Here is a 19,395-nt window from a genome sequence, read left to right on the forward strand (position 1 = left end):
GTGTGTGCGCGCGTGCGTGCGTGTGTGTTTGTTTGTGTGTGAGACCGAGAGGAAGGGAGGAGGGCCGTAGACTGAAAGCGTGGCTGCAATGTCGCAGCGAGACGACTTGTCCAGTCGGCCAGTAAGTCCGCCGCTGACACCTTCAACTGAGCTTCTCTCAGTGGACGTGCGGGTCTGTTTGTATCTTCTGTAGCCGTATGACTTTGAGCGACAACACAAGGGGACTTTTTTTTTTTTTTTACTTTTTTGTCGGTGTGGAGTAAAAGCTGCAGCCACGAAGACCTGGCACAGACGGTGACAGACAACGGATAAACAGCCTGCTTTGCCCGGCGCCGGGAGCCATCAAGCAGCCGCCGGGAACTGGAGGGGTTGGCTAGTTGGAAGGAAGGCTAACTAACTGGCGAGGAGGAGGAGCCGAGGAGGAGACCCTTTCAAAGCAGCAGCCCCGAACATTTCGCCATCTCAAAAGGGTAAAGCTGTCGCGCAAATAATTTCTCTCTATATGTGTGTATATATATTTTAAACCTTTGTGTAGTCATATGGGATTATGTTGAATACATTTTCTAACAAGGGAATATCAGGCTCAGTTTTAGCTGTTAGCTAGTGAACAAGAGAGCTAGCTAATCATTCCCAAGCTATTGGACGTAAATTAAAATAAATAAATAAATAAATAAATAAATAAAAAAAATGTGTTTGGTGAAACGAAGCCGACCTGGTCAGAGTGCTTTACTAGTAATGTAGGTAATTTCTCTCATAATATCGAGAGCTCATGCTGCTGTTGCAGCTGTCATCTTTAAGCCACGGCTCCCAAACGCCCAGCGTTAGCTAAACTGTTTATAGCCACCCTGGATAACTCGAGTAGCTGTGTGTGATGCTTTTGTTGTGATTTCCTCTCCTCCCAACACATATTTCAGTGACAGCTGGAAGATGGATTGAAACATGAAGGGTGGAACTGTCCCCGTATAAAAATAGGAGGGCTCCTCGCATAGGTATGATACACAAATTCCGCTTTCTACTGTTTTCTGCTGTCGACAGTCTAGGAAATACAGTTATTATCCTCCCTTGTCTTATTATTGTAGTGTGTTTATCTAAATTGCTGATCTCATTCAATGCACACAATGAAACTGCATATCAATTATGGGTTCACAAGTGTTTTTTTCTTGCAACCACACTGTGAAGTGTGATGCAATTGGCCAAACCTTCCGTCTACCACAAAAATTGATGAATGTATTGCATAGACTATAGGCATCTGTTTGATCCCGCTAGTTCTCTACCGGTGTAGTTGGGTTTAAGTATTCAGAGCGAGCTTGTGCGTAGGCCAGTGTTTCCCCACTCCCCACATCCTGTGTTTTGAGGAAGCTTCCTTTTTTGTCCTACAGTGTTTAGCTGCATCCTGATCAAGGTCACAGATCGCAGAACTGCTCCAAGGATGGCTTGTTCTGAAAAGCAGGGTTTTCTCTTTTGTATGCATTCAGTGCTACCCTGCCTTGTAAAAGAATGTGTTATTTTTCTTTCTCACTAAGTATTAATTTACCACACATTTCACTTTTTCAAAACTTAAACTGGAGTTTCAGTTGGAGGTTTATAATGTCTGACTTTTGGAGTGTTTGCTATTTGTTTTGCAAGCCCTGAACCTTACTTAGTTTCCCATCTACTCACCCACCGGATGCTTATCCTGGTCAGGATTGTTTTGGCAGCGGGGCGAGCAGAACAGCCCAGAAATGGTCCTTTCCCTCAGCAGCTTCCTCTTACTCACTGGGGCTTCCTTTGGGACATCCCCAACTGCTCCTAGCTTTGTAGCCATATTGAATTGCCATTTCATGTACTTATGCTTGCTGTTTTGACTAAAGAACCATTAACATTTTAGAGCCGTTATGTTCAAATTAACTTTTATTAACATATACATCAGGAATTTGTTGACTTATTTGTGGTCTTTGTCTGTAGGAATTATTCTAACTCAGGCACAGGGAGATGACTTTTGCATCCAGGTAGTTAATCTTACCTGGAAAGCTTTTTGCGGTTACATTGTGGCCGTAATGTCATGATATATTGCTGTCAAGATTCTGAGGTGTCTCAGACAAATCAAAGATCTGGAAGCCGCCCAATGGTGTCCTGCCAGTTGTCAAAAAACTGAACATATTTCTAAAGTCTGGCGCAAGAGTTATTCGTTCCAGTGGCCTTAACCACTCTAATGCACAAGAGGGCACAGAGGGCAATGTTGTACGTAGACGTCTAGACTCATAGCTGGGTGTTATGTTAGCAATATTGTTGTAAAATTAGATGCAATACCACATGAGGTTGTGTTTATTGCTATGACATCTTTAGCATTGTTGTTTACTGATCTGAAAGGCTTTATTGCTAACTCAAGCTTCACTTTCACTGAACAAAATGAACGCATTTGTCCATGTGAGCTTTGATGTCTAGATTAATAGTACTAGCTCTTTTTGTTTAAAATGTCTTGTTAAGTTGATATATTCTAGGAAGTGTAGTTTGATAAAGTAATTTCCACAATAGCAAGCACTACACTAATAAGGAGAAGAGCAAACATAACACTTTTGTTGAAACATGGCCATTGGCTTGATGAATAGCAGCAATCTTTGCTTTTCATCTCATCTTAACTGCTTTTCTAAATATTGTCTGTGATCATAAGCTATCTAAAGGATAAATTAAGGAGTAACATTGTGATTTTTGTTTTTTTTTAAAACGGTCACACAAACATACGTCACACTTGAGTTACTGTTTGTTTTTTCTGTTTGTGAGAACTCTGACTAGAATAGTCGTGTCACTGGAATCCCAATAGAATATTAATGTCCTAGTATTCCATGGCAAATAGCTGATTGGCCTAATCATGAATGGTTAAAACACAGCGACACCTTGTAGGCACATATCATCTTAGATCATTTTCCTTGGAAAAGTGAACTACAGATAGAATAGTGTACTTGTTTTTAGCTCACCTAATCTTTATAGTGTCACATCAGTCTGGTGCTGAATATTTTTGGCTGATCTTGTGATTTACAATTCATAAACGTTTTGTTTTAGGTGTCGCACTAGCTGTAGCATGAGACATGAGCTTTTCATGTCATGGGACACACAGGGTTTGACCTTCTGTGATTGGTTAGAAGAGTGAGCCTTGATCAAAAAGCTTTTATTAGGGAATGTCTCTGTGCCACTGCCAGTGCTGTTCTGGGAGTCTGTCACAGGAGACAACAACAACATCTCTACCAAAAGTATTTGAAAAACTTACATACTGTAGCTTCAATTATTTCAAATTGCAGAAAATCTCAAATTGTTTTTCTGTACCTAAGTTACGGCATTACCTATAGTTCAGTTTCAGTACTCTATACATAACTGCATCTTAGTTTTTTCACTTTGGGGAAACCTGGTTTAATTTTACACATACATAGATATGTGCACACATCTATGCATTTTTAAGCATAAATGCATATTTTGTCTTTGACAAAAAAAACACCAAAAGTGCATCTAAAGAATAGTTTTCTGATTGAATATGACTCAAATCTATACGTGTATAATGTTAGTAACATACGAAACTAAGTATGTGGGTTTATACTTGCCATGGATAGTCTGCAGTCAGTCAGTGTACTTGTTTTAGTCTACTACTGTGTGGTTGACTGAACATGTTTGTTATTTTTAACTCGGTGAGCGAAGCTGAGCTTCAGTCGCAGCGAATACTCATGACCGTATATTGAGCAAGCAATACTCGCAACTAACTTCAGCCAAAACTGGTTCGTACTTGGGCAAAAGTCACAAAATTTGTGGTTGCCTAATTGGGTCACTATATTTCTTTAATTTAAAAGTTTTTATAAATCAAGGGGAAAACAAACAGTTGCTCAGTTGCCAATTCTGAGAAGTTGATTCATTTGTACTTCTCAGTCAAAAAGTGGGGCAAATGTGTGTATTGAACAATGTGTTTCAGTTGGTCGGGTGTGGTTCTGACTAAGTTACCATACAACTAACATTCTCAGTCTAAATAGAGGTATTTAATAAACACACTGAACATCATTGTTGTTAACTGGGCAGTTGTATTGCTTTTCAGGTTTTGCTTTGCAGCTTAACTGTGTGACCGAGCTGAAGGACGGAGGAAGATGCCTCCCAGGCCATCCTCAGGGGAGCTATGGGGCATCCACTTGATGCCCCCCAGGTATAAACACTGCTCTGTTGTGGTTTCAACTCGAATTTGTATTTTTTTCTGCATACTTGTTATGCATAAAACATGTTATTTTCACATGTCTTTTATTTTATTGGACATTTTATATTGACTTTTAAAAAGTAATTATTGATTTGTACCATTATGTTGTATGGCGCTGGATGTGTGTTTGCAGGATCCTAGTAGACTGCCTGCTGCCCAACGGGATGATTCTGACCCTGGAGTGTCTCCGTGAGGCCACTCTTATCACTATCAAACACGAGCTGTTCAAGGAGGCTCGGAAACATCCTCTCCATCACCTCTTACAGGAGGAGACCTCATACATTTTTGTCAGTGTTACACAGGTAAAAACTCCGAACCTCAGTTTAAACATCTGGTTCAGGGGCATTGGTCCAACATGAACATGATATTTCTACTTCAGTTTCCACTGAAGTCAAATTGATCCTGATAGGCTCTGCTGAACTCTGTCACAGTGTGTGTGCATAAAGTTGAGTCATGCTCAAGTTTTAGATATACATCTCTGTGGTTAAAAACACATCATGCTTACCACATTTCTATCATAGCTTTTGCACCCTCAGGCAATCTGTTAGCTCTTAAAACAATTCACAGTTGGCTTTCATGAAATTCAAAGCGCCATATTGAACACTGCTTCTGTTTATTTAATTTTCAACATCTCTGCCTCCAGGAAGCAGAGCGGGAGGAGTTCTATGATGAGACTCGGAGGCTGTGTGACCTCCGCCTCTTTCAGCCCTTTCTCAAGGTCATTGAACCTGTTGGCAACAGAGAGGAAAAGATCCTTAACAGAGAAATTGGTGAGAGGGCTTTCACCTGATAGAATTGGTTCTGTTGTATCATTGTTTCACCTTATTTTAAACTCCTTTAGTTTGTTCAAAAATTTTTTTGTTGTTAGATATTTACAGTTCTTCGAAACATTTGGAGGCTAAGGCTGCAAAATTTCCGTAAATAATTTGGTCTTTTTTTTTTTTTTTAAGAATCAAAATAATTATAACAGTTCAAGACTACAGCTATCTTGTTAGGGTAGTGGAACTGACGTACCAGAACCACAGACATGGACAATATAGTTTGGTGCCCTTCCAAACTATTTTTTTTTTCTGAAAGTTTTTCTGAAATAACCTGAAAGGGATACAGAAAAATTTTAAACTGACAAAATTATTAAAAAACAAAATCTGAAATAGTTTTTTTTTAAAAATCATACAATTTTTTCTTGGGTCAACAGAATATTTTAAACAAAGGCTAAAACAAGAACAGTGTGACAACTTTATAAGACTAATATGATATTAAATGGTTTATGGTAGTTAGAAAACACCTTGAAATATGACTATAATTCAGTTATTCATGATATCTTGTAGTACATTTGTTTGGGCTATTTTCACTTGTATTAAAAAAAGAATCAGTTAAATTAATAATAACAACCATTTGGCTAATTCTTTTCTTAAAATGAATAGACCTTTTTAGTCATATTCAAATTATTTCAGATATGTTTTTGTGGAAGGATATCAACAATTCTATCCAACTGTTCTTGTTGTTTTATATTACAATAGACATTATAGAAAATCTAATCATTATTCTATCTCTTCCTGCACCAATTTCGTCAAAATTGTGGCAAAAGACACAAGAAAAGAAAACATAAGCTCTGCTTTCTGTTCAATCAGGTTTCGCAATTGGTATGCCTGTGTGTGAGTTCGACCTTGTTAAGGACCCAGAGGTTCAGGACTTTCGGAGAAACATCCTGAATGTTTGTAAAGATTCTGTGGAACTGAGAGATGCTAGTGGGCCCCACAGTAGAGCACTGTATGTTTACCCACCCAATGTAGAATCCACACAGGAACTTCCCAAACACATCTATAACAAACTAGATAAAGGTAGGCAACAGCTATACCCATGATCATTTTTAAAGTGTGTAACTTAACCAGTATCATGGGGTGATTTGTGAAAACACACAACAAAGTATTTTTGGAAAATTAAATGTATCTTATTGTTGTTTTGTGTGATAATGTTTTTAAGGAAACTGGACAACAGCAAAGAACAAGCAATAACATTTAAGTCCAATCATCAATACTGCACTAATACCAAAAGCTTTTAGAATATATGGAATCTATGTTAATATGTCAGACAATTTAGGAATTGATTAATGCAGCGCTATGTCTGAAAAACAATACTATACAATAATATAAAAGAAGAGTCCTTATTAGGAACGGGTCAGTCCACAGAATAATCAGAAGTGGGTTATTTTACTTGGCTGCTTCTTGGCTAAAATTGATTTATCAATTCTTCTTCTTAGCCTCCATGTTCACTCTTAAAATCTGTTTTTGCAGGTCAAATTATAGTTGTGATTTGGGTGATTGTTTCTCCGAACAACGACAAGCAAAAGTATACACTGAAGATAAACCACGACTGTGTGCCTGAACAGGTAAGGTGAATATCTGCTAAGTACAAAGGTCATTCACTAGCCACACCTTCATTTTTAAATTCAGTGAAAAGAAACTGAAGGATGTCACTGTGGGTCTTGCAGCCTCTAATTAGGCTGTCTGCATGTATCTATACCCTAAAGGTTATTGCAGAGGCCATTCGTAAGAAGACACGCAGCATGTTGCTCTCCCCAGAACAGTTAAAGATGTGTGTTCAGGAATACCAGGGTAAATACATCCTCAAGGTCTGTGGCTGTGATGAGTACCTGCTGGAAAAGTACCCCATCAGCCAGTATAAGGTAAGAGGCAGAAAATATAGTCCTTCAAATTTTGTCCTTATTTTATATATTTAAAAAAAGTGATGTATTCCAGTGTTGTTCAGGAAAATAGGGTGGTTGACAGTATCAGACTGAGCCCATGTTTTACATCTACATGAATAAAATGTGAAAAAAAACCTGAAGCATAATGTCAAAAAGCATAGTTAGGACCCTTTTCTACAGAAACCTATCAAGCTGTTTGGTCCTAAATGCTGGTAGGCCTTATTTATTAGACTACACAATTGAGAAAGGTATGGACATTTTAGCTAAGAAAGATTCCCTCTGAATCTGATCAAAGTAGAAGATGCAATTGTTGTCATTGTTTCCTCTGCAGTCACCTACTGGAAAATGACCAGTTGACATCGGTGGCTACATTTACTTGTGGTGTAACTTTATCTGCAGTCGTTCTAACTGTCCCCCTCAGTGTCATTCCCTTTCTGTGTTTATCTCCCTCTAGTATATCCGTAGTTGTATGATGCTGGGCAGGTTGCCTAACCTGATGCTAATGGCTAAAGACAGCCTGTACACCCAGCTGCCTACAGATAACTTTGTCATGCCATCGTACTCTCGACGAATCTCCACTGCAACATCTTATATGAATGGCGAGGCAGCTTCCAAGTCACTATGGACCATCAATGGAACTCTGAGAATACGAATCCTCTGTGCCACCTATGTTAATGTGAATATACGGGACATAGATAAGGTAGGGATGCCCAGTGAATACAGAGTGTATACTCGTGCCTCGGTAGGTCAATCACAATGAACAAAAGATCATTTCTTCAATTCTAAAACATGCCAGCAAATCACTATGCTCATTGGTAGGAGTAGACTGGATTTTTCCAAAGTCAGAATGGGCTTTTACAAGTCAGAAATTGTAACTTGCATTGTTATTTGTTTGCAAAGTCATGAATCTGCCTAATTCATTGTGTTAAATGTAATTTAAGAGTTGTTCTGCATTATCACTTCTGTGTCCCATCTTCCAACTCCCTCACTTCCTGTGGAAACAAAACAGTCATTGTCCATGTGAACAGAGAAAGTAGTACTAGTTGCTAATGCTAGTGTGCCTTTTTGACTCATTTGTGAAAATCTAACAAAGCTGTCAGACTGTTTTGCCACTATCAGCTGTTTAATTTGTTGTTCTCAGTTGTTACGCATTACCAGCCTTGTATTGAGGAACAGGGCAGTCTCCCAAGATATCTTTAGCAGGGATAACAGTTTGCATGTGTTTCATTGTTGGTGGTATTGTTTGATTTGTAGATATTTTTTTGTTTTTTTTTTGTGTATTTTGCATTTACTTCTTTCTTCTTACAGATATATGTGAGGACAGGCATTTACCATGGAGGTGAGCAGATGTGTGACAATGTCAACACACAAAGAGTGCCCTGCTCCAATCCCAGGTACTGTGCCCTTCAGGAATAACTCCATCAGCCCCTATATAAAAAGATACAGCTAAAGGGAAAATACAAAATATTTGTATGGTACCTCGTAGTGGAATTAGCTACTAATTAAATTCACTACCTTATTTTCTCTGAATAAGTACTAGACACAATCTAAACTTTAACTTTAAGCAGTTAAAAGACCGGAGGGTAAGTTAATAGTCTTATTGACTAGTAACACTAAACTGCTGTATTGCATTACTGTGAGACGCAAGTCTTAGTCCTTAATTTTAAGCAATTCTGCCCTAACATCTACTAGAAAATTTCTCTTATTAAAACAACTGTGGGGTTTCACATATCTGAAATTATTTTTCACCAGTACCTCACTGTGTGAATACATTTGACTGCAACTCTATTAGTTTAATTCAGTTGCATAGTAATGTTTGTGACCATGCAGTTTTATCTCAGCAACCATCAGATGCCATTTGATGGGCCTCAGAGAATTTAGGTTTTTTTTTTTTGGTTTGTTTTTCTGCAGGTGGAATGAGTGGCTCACCTATGATATGTACATCCCAGACATCCCCCGTGCTGCCAGACTCTGCCTCTCCATCTGCTCTGTTAAGGGCAGGAAGGGAGCCAAGGAGGTACGTTAGAAAGGAAAGGATAGAATGTGACTACAGTTTATTTGCTGACAGGAAGTGGACATGCAGAAATAGAAAATGTTTTATAATACCAGTTAGGAAAAAATATGGATAAGCATAATAAAGTTTCACTGTGAAATTATATCAAAATAGTTTCAATTAATAAATGAAATAATTTATACTGACAATTTAAACGGTTTAGAATATCTGTGAATGGGAAAATGCCATTTTATGTATTAAAAAAAAAACTGATTTAAATAAATCGGGTGGCCAAAGCTAGAAAAACAATAAATTGCCCAGGTATCAGGCATATTGTTAAGCCTGATAAGTCTATTATGCTATAATATATAGGCAGCCAGTGCTGTATTGGTTACAGCCTACAGATAACAGATGATCTAATGTTTCTAAATAAATAGTTATATCTTGGAAGCTGTGTGTGTGTGTGTGTGTCTAGTAATGGCTGGTAAAGTGTCAGTCTGTCTGTGTGTATGTGTCCATCGTGAACGGGAGCTGTGGTATCATCTTGAACTCTGTTTAATTACTAAACAGCCATGGGTACTGTGGTGACAGAAAACAGCCTTCGAAACATTATCACCAGAAGGGATTTTTCACTGATGCTAGAATATGTTTTGCTTGTGCAAGCAATAGCCATGTTACATTTGTTATTATATCAGATTTTCAATAAAAACACTGACTGTATATTTAGTTCTATATTAAGAAACCATGGGGAGCAAAACTGTCTTTGTGTATTTTGTTTGACATCTGCATTGATTGATATTTCTTAGAGTGTGTCAAGGAATGGATATTGTAACTCACACCTGCGGTGAGTCCGGTCGTGTTAGTGGATGCTGTATTGTGCCCCACCTGAATTAATGATAACGACTTCTATACAGCAGCTTTTTGTTCCACTATTCATGAATGAATAGGTTTCATTTTGACTGGCTGTCTGCAAGTAACTTTGTCTGTCTCATCATGTTGTACTTTGTCACCTTATTCCATCACTGCCCCTTAGTGAAGACTCACTCTGAAGATTCAGAAGTCTGAACATTACCTGTCTTTGTGGGGACTTACATTGCAGAGTCATTAGAGGTTTTGGGTTAAGATGCAACTGCAATAAATATTTATAAGCCATGACATATATGAAATAAGAGGTTTTGGATGGTTAAGGTGATTGCAGGCTTTCTGCTGTGCTGTTAAACAACCAACTTATTTCTCTGCCATGTTTTCAGGTTATTTAAAATTTAAAGTCTCATCTGGAGAGGGAGTGGTGTTCAAACTGCTCCCACTGTGGTGTCATGCCTAGAATATGCAAGGATAAACTCACCCAAGCCCAAAGCTATGCTGAGGGTGTTAGAACCAGCGCAGAGCATACATCTGTAAGCCGTGTTTGCATTGCAGCCGGATGAAAGCAGGATATTGAAATAGAGCTAGAACACAACCTGATGAATTTTAAAACAAGCAACTCCGTGAACATAATTTCTTTTCAGCTACTCAGCTGAAGGAGTCAAGTTCATTATCTGTTCTCAAGCTAAGCTAGTTGCCTCCAGCAAATTTTGAAAAAATAACTGTCAGGAATATAACATTCTGAACAGTCGAAGTCTAAATTTTTCAACAGCGGGTTATTCCACTTGACATTCAAGATCATACTCCATAAATACAACTTTTCTGTTAATAGTTTCTGAACTGACTGACAGATGGGACAGATGAGGATCTGGGTTAATTGTAAAGATGGAATTGAGAAACGTAGAAATATTTAAAATGCACTCATTACTTTTAGAATGAGTCAATGTGCATAATAGAAGCTCTTTTATGTTAATTATTTTCTGATATCCAGATGAACACTGTGTGATCATAAATCTATAGCACCAATATTAAGATGCCCCACAAATTTATTGCCCTGACTCAGCTACACATTTACCTGCTCAACCTTTCTGGCCCAATGATTATGGGCATGTTGTGGTAGTTAAAATGTGCACATCTTTTGTTGAAGGCCTTCAAAGCTTATTAAAATTAATAAGAATGTTGAAATTAAAACCATAACAACCCAGTAAAACGTCTTCAAAACCTTGTAAAATCCTTTAATATTGGATATCTGGACTCTTCAACCAATGCGGTATTACTTTTTAAGAAATAGAGTATTTCTTAAAGTTAATATTAATATTGTTTACCACATAGTTGTGTTCATTTAGTTCCCTATGGTATTGTTGCTCCGAACCTAATTTCACTGGCAATAAGATTTTTTTTCCCCTTTCCTTTCTCTCCCCTTAGGAGCACTGTCCACTAGCTTGGGGTAATGTCAACTTGTTTGACTATACTCACACTCTAGTCGCCAACAAAATGGCTCTGAATCTGTGGCCTGTCCCTCATGGCCTTGAAGACCTCCTTAACCCAATAGGGGTCACTGGATCTAACCCCAACAAGGTATTGGAAGTCAACATTATGCTTTTGCCAAAAAAAAAAAAAAAAAAAAAAAAAAATCTAAAACAAAGCATAGATTCCACTGAGAATGTCAATATTTTGTGAGCTCCTGATGATTTACAGTTGTTACATTCTTTTATTCTGTTTTATCCAGGAAACGCCATGTCTGGAGCTAGAGTTTGACCACTTCAGCAGTCCAGTCAAATACCCTGATATGAACGCAGTAGAGGATCATTCAAACTGGACCATCTCAAGAGAATTGGGGTTTAATTACAACCTCTCTGGACAGGTAATAGAGCGCTAGCCCTTAACGAATTACTGGGCTAGAAAGGTGCAGATTGTGTTGTGTTTGTGTTACCTAAACACCTTGATTGCACAATAGTCATTGTTTCCTGTTTTTATGTTACAAGTAAGGAAATGTCTGTTAAAGTTCTATTCCTTTTGAAAGCATCATCCATAATCCAGACCCATTAACATTTGTTTTATGAATATATACATTATGTGTTTGGTGTAGGAGGATATATGCATTTATAATGAGATGTTATTGGATTGTTGTGTATATGTTATAGGTAAGCTTTTATAGTAGCATTATTAATAACAGTTACACCTGGTCAAAGTTAGACATTAATCAACATTATCTCTCAGTCCTACAATAAATTATAAAAAGCAATTATTGGCATAACTTTTTTAAAATTAGTGGGTCCTGATATCTTTACTTTCGCACATTAGTGTCACTGCTAGTTTTTCTTAATGGGGCTGTTGTGTTATTGGCGTTGTAGTTGATGAGCAACATGAGAACACTGACCTCTGAGATACAGTATGGTGACATGTGGTTGTAGTTACTCTGCTGTGTGGGAGGATGTGTTCAGTTATTTGTGGTGTATGTATGAAATGTATGTGTGTCTAATTCAGTATGTGATGTAATCATAATATGACTCGTGGCTATTTTTATGCGGTCAGAAACCTTGGGCTCGGGCCAAAAAATTGTCTACACATTTTCTTTCTTCTGCATTATCAGAGTGTTAGCCAATAGGGCTGTGAATGGACTGAAGTTACACAGATGTACGATACATAGCTTCTGGCTCCATTGTGGCCCTATTGCAGCTTCTGAAGTGAAAGGGTTTCAGAAGCTCATTAATTAGAGCGATCGACATTAAACAAATATAAACAAGCCAAAAAGAGTTTTAAAAACATATAGGTATACTCTCCAAACTAAAACATTGGAGCATTTTAGTAAAGTCGACCCTTAGGATAAAGTCAAAAACAAATTCTTAATGAATATTATTTCAAGTCAGTTACAAAAAACAACTAAATGACAGCATATCACATTTCAGAGATGCAAAAACTGTTACAGGTGATTTGAACTGTAGCTTCTCATCTGCCTATTATTACTGTGATTACATGCCCCCCAAAAATATTACACATAATACTGGCATAATAAGGCTGGTAGCTCAGCATAAATCTGTTTAGAATACATTGTGCACAGACGGAGAACTGCAATTACATTTTTAACCAGAACGGTGATCGACATTGTCTGTAAAATTTATATTTTTGTACAGGTATTAAAATCTTGTATTGACATGCATATTATTAATTTGACGTGTTGTTGCAGGTTCATCAAATACCGCTTGATGAAATAGAGCTGGAGATTGATTTATTCATGACAATAGTGGGACTCACTATATTAAGTAATTCCGTATATTTTTGACTTGAGTTGTTTAAGATGGTTCCCTCATTGAGTAATGCGTTTTAAAAATATTACGCTTGTTAATTATTGAAGTTACAGTCAAAAGAAAAGGTAATGGTGCTCTTTGTAATCTCAAGGTTTTCTATATAAAATGGTATGAAATGTGATCTTCTCGTCACAAACATTAACATAATTAAAATTTACAGGCCCAGCTTATTGAAAATTTGCAAAGTGATGTGTTATTTAATATGAATTCATAGAGAAAAAGGTTTGTTCATGCTTAATCATTCCTGCACACTCTATTATTCAACAGGGGCTGACATCAAACTGTTCATGTTAGAAGTTATGTTGATAATATGATATATGATTATAAAGGTAGCAATTATGTTGTTGGGTGTTTTACTCCAGTGTAGATATTTACAATATCAAGGCTTTGTACCAATGTATTTCCGATAAAGAGATATGGTAGTATTTTAAAGTATTTCTGTTACAGAGCAACCGTGTGGCCAGAGATCACGCCCTGACAGAAAGCGACACTGAGCAGCTGAGACAGCTAAGCAACAGAGACCCTCTGTCAGAAATCACTGAGCAGGAGAAAGACTTCCTTTGGAGATACAGGTAAATTCCAACACAGCAAATGCGACATGTAACTGTATGTGAATTTATTGTTTTTTTTTTTCATTTCTGCCAGACATTACTGCATGAACATCCCTGAGATCCTTCCCAAGATCCTTTTAGCTGTCAAATGGAACTCCAGAGATGAAGTAGCACAGGTAATAGCCTGACATTCCATTTGTTTGTGCAAATTTTGAGCATGCTGCAGCTAAGAAGTATTTGCCCCGCTCATTGTTTGACACTCATATTAATGATGTTCTTGTCTTAAGCTTAAATGTATAATTCACTAAAGAATACCTAATCCAATGCAAATACTGTGTTTTTGGAAATCATCATAATAGCTTGCAAAATTTTACTTGAAATGGGAGAGCACAGTCTTCTCAAGTGTATTTCTGTAATTTACATGCGGTATTTGAACATATAATAAGTATTAATTTGATGTTCTGGGCATGTGTTTCCCAGATGTATTGTTTGTTAAAGGAATGGCCATCTATCCGTCCTGAGCAGGCCATGGAGCTGTTGGACTGTAACTATCCAGACCCCATGGTTAGACACTTTGCTGTACGCTGCCTTGAAAAATACCTGACTGATGACAAACTGTCTCAGTACCTCATTCAGCTTGTACAGGTGGGTCTGACTGAGTGTGACTGCTATTTAGTTCAAAGAAGTGATTGACAAAACAATGGCGTAAAAAAGAAGACACTGAGGAACTAAGAGTGGTGTGAGTTCTTTTTCCAGCCTCACTGTCGTTGGCAAACATGCTTATTTTTGTTGAAAGCAGCTTTTGGTTGGCCTGTGTTTTTAAGACTTTCCATACCATGTGCCTGAAGTTGTATTTGCTTTGGTTGTTGCTATTTCCCCCTTCTGTCTCCTCTGCTGTTTTAGGTATTAAAATATGAGCAGTATCTGGACAATCCCCTGGCCCGTTTTCTCCTCAAAAAGGCCCTGACCAATCAGAGGATAGGACATTTCTTCTTCTGGCATCTTAAGTGAGTCACCATTTACATTTTTCTTTGTGTTTATGTACCCTCATTTCGCTGTGTCTGCACCGGAAAGCTAAAATATTATTCTGCTTTACTGGCTTCTTGCTTTTATTCTCCCACTTATCGTCTTCACAGGTCAGAAATGCACAATAAAACGGTGAGCCAGAGGTTTGGCCTGCTGTTAGAGGCTTACTGCAGGGCTTGTGGCATGTACCTCAAACACCTGAGCAGGCAAGTGGAGGCCATGGAAAAGCTCATTAACCTCACAGACATCCTCAAACAGGAGAAGAAAGATGAGACGCAGAAGGTAAAGAGGGCAGCACACACACACACACACAGGAGTATATGTTTTTACAGTCTGTTTCTTTTAAAGTCTATTTATCTCAAAGAAAATATAAAGTGTAGAACAAACTGTAGATTGTGTGAAATTGTGTATATCCTGCAGGTGTTTGATACGTGATTTGCTGACAAAGTTGTTAAACCACATAAATGCAGTCATTTTTAGAAGATATCTTTATGGTTGTTTGTGTGTGCGTGTGTGTGTGGAGGTCCAGATGCGGTTTCTTGTGGAACAGATGAAGAGACCGGACTACATGGATGCGCTGCAGAACTTCACCTCTCCTCTCAACCCTGCACACCAGCTGGGAAACCTGAGGTTAGGACTGTGTGAAGGAGTGTGTGTGTGTTTTATGTGTGTCCATTAGTAGAGAAAGGAATTGAACATGAATTTGTTTACAGGTTAGATGAATGCAGAATCATGTCATCAGCAAAGAGACCATTGTGGCTGAACTGGGAGAATCCTGACATCATGTCCGAGATGCTCTTTCAGAACAACGAGATCATCTTCAAAAACGGAGATGGTAACACACATGACCACCAGACAGCTATTGCATGCAATGACAAATATAGAATATGTGCATTGATTCATAAATATATCCTTGGCCAAAGAAATGTCTCTATCTCTCACTCTAAATACTAGGTAGGATTATGGAAAGCTTCTATCTCAGCAGGTAGCATTGTTGGTGGTTATGACCACAGGTGTGGTACCTGTTGATTACTCCCACTGCCTTTTCCAGTATAAGAAACATTAAAACCTAAGCCGTTTTTGCACGCAACTATTCACTTACCCGGCCCTAACCTTTATCCAGGATTTTTGCGTTCATAAGTATTTAATTAACAATGTTACAGTCGAGTTTGTTGAATAAGCAGATTTTTTAACCGTCGTGTAACTGGGAAACTGGTTTGTGTAATCTGAATAACTGATGTCCCCGGGTTCTCCTGGAGAACACCATTTACTCTGCCATATAAGCACGGACCCAGGATTCTAATCAGCTGTCTAAAAAGAGTGCACATTCACAAGAAAAGCAGGCAAGGGACAGGCTAAATAAAGACAGATCATTATGCAGAGTGATGCCACCTTCTTTTTTTTAATTCAAAGCCTTTCCAAAGTCAGATTGCACTGTGACAATCTGTCCTTCTTTTCCTGCACTGTTACTCTGTTAAATACACATACAAATACTTAAAAAAAAAAAAAAAAAACCTTAGAAAGCAGCATCTTCTGTCAGGATGCAGTTTAAATCAGTTAGCTATGCAAAATAAGTCAGAGGTATTGTCCGATTACTCATATGCTGCATGAATATGTGTATTTACAGTTAAGTGCAATTAAATGCAGTGTATGTTGACACCAACTGTAAAGTTCTGCTTAGTGCCTGGACAATTTCTTGGTAATGATTATGTGATTTAATTGTATTAATTCTTTATAATCAAATTAACATTTATATTGTTTAGGTGTCTAAACAGTCAGTAGAGTATCTTATAGTTTTTCACTCTGTCTGTGTTTTAGATTTACGTCAAGATATGCTGACGTTGCAGATTATTAAAATTATGGAGAATATTTGGCAAAATCAGGGACTGGATCTACGGTACGTATCTCTTATTATTATTTTTCTTTCTTACTTACTTACTCTCTCGCTTACTTTTTTACCTTTTTTGTTTGTGTATATCTCCAGGATGCTTCCGTATGGCTGCCTGTCATTGGGGGACTGCGTGGGTCTCATTGAGGTGGTTCGCAGCTCCCACACTATCATGCAGATTCAGTGTAAAGGAGGCCTGAAAGGAGCTCTGCAGTTCAACTCAAATACTTTGCACCAGTGGCTCAAGGACAAGAATAAGGGCGAGATGTGAGTCTTGTCTTCTTATATGGTTACAGCAGCTCTGCATCATTAGACACTGTAGAACATTACAGTTCAGTTCACTTTATAAATTATATATTCTTAAAGTGAAATATTTGGTGGCTCACCACTCACTGGTCTACGTGTTCTTGTACAGGTATGATTTGGCTGTTGATCTATTTACAAGGTCTTGCGCTGGCTACTGTGTAGCTACATTTATCCTTGGTATAGGAGACAGACACAACAGCAACATTATGGTCAAAGATGATGGACAGGTAACTTCTTTATCATTTAAATAAATGATGATGATATGTTATTTGGAGGTTCGTGTGCGTGTGTGTAATTGTGATGTTTTTATGCTCCATCCTGTATAAATGGAACAATTCAGTTTTTATTCTCTGGCATTATTTATTTATTTTTTTAGTATATTTATTTTATTATTATTACTGATCCCGCTTCCCAAATAATTAAAAATGTGTGTGGTGGTTCACAATGTTACTGTGGAGAATACAAGAAATGTAGCACATAAGCACTTGGTGTGTGTATAGTTAGTGACATTTAAAAAAATCTGTCCTGATACATAAACCAGCATTTTAATGTAAGCATCTTAGTACTGCTTTATATATGTTATTTTCCTTCATTTAAAGTAATTATATATCTATACTGATCCTGTATTAATGTTAATGCATTGCATGTATTTTCCTATGGGTATATTGTATATACTGTAGATCTGACTCTGAAGGTTTTTCTAAGAGAGACTTGTTTGTCTTGCTTTCCCCCTTTTTTTCTGCCTTCCTGAAGTTATTTCATATAGATTTTGGCCATTTCCTGGATCACAAGAAGAAGAAATTTGGCTACAAAAGAGAGCGAGTGCCCTTTGTACTGACACAAGACTTTCTCATTGTCATCAGCAAAGGATCCCAGGAGTGCACAAAGACCAAAGAGTTTGAGAGGTAATGCAGCATCTTGTATCTTTTTCTTTTCTGAACATTGCTTCTGTCGTCTTTTCATCTGCTACCTGCAGCCAAAAATAGTCATAGTGTTGGTTTGTAGGCTGGTTGAGCCCCAAAACTAGGTTCTTGTTGTCCTGCTGTTAGATCAAATAACAAATTGCTGCCATAACAAAGATTTCTTATGTGCCTATTTTCCGTTCCTGGTTTTTAAGTTAAACATTGTTGTCAAACTGGGGAGCAGACCTAATTCAAGATTCAGGATTCAACAACTTTATTGATCCCATAGGGAAATTATGTGGCCTTGCTACAGCTGCTCTTCGCATGAAAGTAGAAGGAAAGGAAAAGAGCATCCAGCAAACCAAGACAATAAACAAATACTGATCAATAAGTAAGAAAAAACCCAGCTAGAGGAATAAAGATAAATGAAATAAAAATAATAAATGGAAAAAAAAAAACAATACTAATTGTAATAAAGTCACCTGAGATCATAAAGAGGGTGTCAGGATGTCTGGCTGCAACCGAGGGTATGATGTCACATGCGCCATCTGAGGAGGCGGAGGGAAGAATATAGACTGCGATCAATAGGGCGTGTGAGAACCTCTTTTGCTCTTTCCGCTTTCCCGACTCCTCCGCTCCACCTTCACTGTACTGAAGCCGGTTTTTACTGTGGAAATAAATGCAAATAAAACAGAGGTTTAAATTTGTTATGCAACATGGTGCCTTTTTTCTTTTTTGTTCTGTATCACTTGGGCAGCTTTGGCATGTACTGTAACGTAGCAGATATCTGTGGGACAGTATTGTAACGTATAAAAGCAGTAGCATTGTCTAAGAAGCAGGTGTTGGACAAAAAGCCCCAGCATGACTGAGAGCACTGCATGTTTGGAAGCTCGTAAATGGCCACTTACATAGTGTTTTGCCTGGAAGCGCTTTACAAGGTTGATTCCCATTCATCCATTCACACTCTCACACCAACGGCGGTGGCTGCATGCCATGCATTGGTGCTCCCCTGACCCACCAAGAGCAACTGGGGGTTCAGTGTCTTGCCGAAGGTCACTTCCACATGTAGCCAGGACCGGGTATCGAACCACTGACCCTGTGGTCTGTGGATGACTGCTGCCGGCGTTTTACAGTAATTTGTGAAACAGCTGAATGTCGCCATTTGCAAAAACTATTATAGAATGAATAGATTGGAAATGCCTGCGTGTCTTTGGGCAGCTGTCATTACAGAATTTGTTTAGAATTCCATTTTTCTTCCATTGTTGTCACTTCTACGCCCAGCAGAAACTAAGCAAATCATTTAAAACTGTTTAAACCTTCTGGTTTTACTTTTCTCACAGTCTTTGTTTCATTTCGGTCCAGGTTCCAGGAGATGTGTTATAAAGCCTACCTGGCCATCCGGCAGCATGCTAATCTCTTCATCAACCTGTTCTCCATGATGCTGGGCTCCGGTATGCCTGAACTGCAGTCATTTGATGATATTGCATACATCAGGAAGACACTGGCCCTGGAGAAAAGTGAGCAGGTAAATATTCTCTTCTCTGTGCTCATATCTGTTCAGCTTTGATCCCATTTTACGTTATTCAAATGGTTGTAATAAAATTTTACATTTGACATTCAAAAACATTTGCAAGACTACTACA

At 38.1% G+C, this 19,395-nt stretch overlaps 1 protein-coding gene across 3 annotated transcripts in view; it reads left to right on the forward strand.

Annotated features, from left to right (window-relative positions):
• Positions 1-19,395, forward strand: part of LOC137131544 (phosphatidylinositol 4,5-bisphosphate 3-kinase catalytic subunit alpha isoform-like) — a 25,494-nt gene continuing 6,099 nt past the window's right edge. The window contains exons 1-25 of one of the 3 annotated variants that reach the window (XM_067512959.1): positions 1-470; positions 915-989; positions 4,055-4,159; positions 4,341-4,509; positions 4,851-4,977; positions 5,839-6,048; positions 6,502-6,596; positions 6,738-6,893; positions 7,369-7,614; positions 8,223-8,308; positions 8,826-8,931; positions 11,197-11,349; positions 11,501-11,635; positions 13,527-13,651; positions 13,725-13,806; positions 14,111-14,275; positions 14,534-14,637; positions 14,767-14,938; positions 15,186-15,286; positions 15,370-15,491; positions 16,475-16,553; positions 16,641-16,811; positions 16,960-17,077; positions 17,604-17,755; positions 19,115-19,277. In XM_067512959.1, the coding sequence (XP_067369060.1) occupies positions 4,104-4,159; positions 4,341-4,509; positions 4,851-4,977; positions 5,839-6,048; positions 6,502-6,596; positions 6,738-6,893; positions 7,369-7,614; positions 8,223-8,308; positions 8,826-8,931; positions 11,197-11,349; positions 11,501-11,635; positions 13,527-13,651; positions 13,725-13,806; positions 14,111-14,275; positions 14,534-14,637; positions 14,767-14,938; positions 15,186-15,286; positions 15,370-15,491; positions 16,475-16,553; positions 16,641-16,811; positions 16,960-17,077; positions 17,604-17,755; positions 19,115-19,277 (3,093 nt within the window). In that variant the 5' untranslated portion in view covers positions 1-470; positions 915-989; positions 4,055-4,103. Of the gene's footprint in view, positions 471-914; positions 990-4,054; positions 4,160-4,340; positions 4,510-4,850; positions 4,978-5,838; positions 6,049-6,501; positions 6,597-6,737; positions 6,894-7,368; positions 7,615-8,222; positions 8,309-8,825; positions 8,932-11,196; positions 11,350-11,500; positions 11,636-13,526; positions 13,652-13,724; positions 13,807-14,110; positions 14,276-14,533; positions 14,638-14,766; positions 14,939-15,179; positions 15,287-15,369; positions 15,492-16,474; positions 16,554-16,640; positions 16,812-16,959; positions 17,078-17,603; positions 17,756-19,114; positions 19,278-19,395 lie in introns of all 3 variants that reach the window. The other 2 variants (XM_067512958.1, XM_067512960.1) reach the window with 2 other exon arrangements.

Source organism: Channa argus, chromosome 8, assembly GCF_033026475.1.
Source record: "Channa argus isolate prfri chromosome 8, Channa argus male v1.0, whole genome shotgun sequence".
Classification (NCBI taxonomy): Eukaryota; Metazoa; Chordata; class Actinopteri; order Anabantiformes; family Channidae; genus Channa; species Channa argus.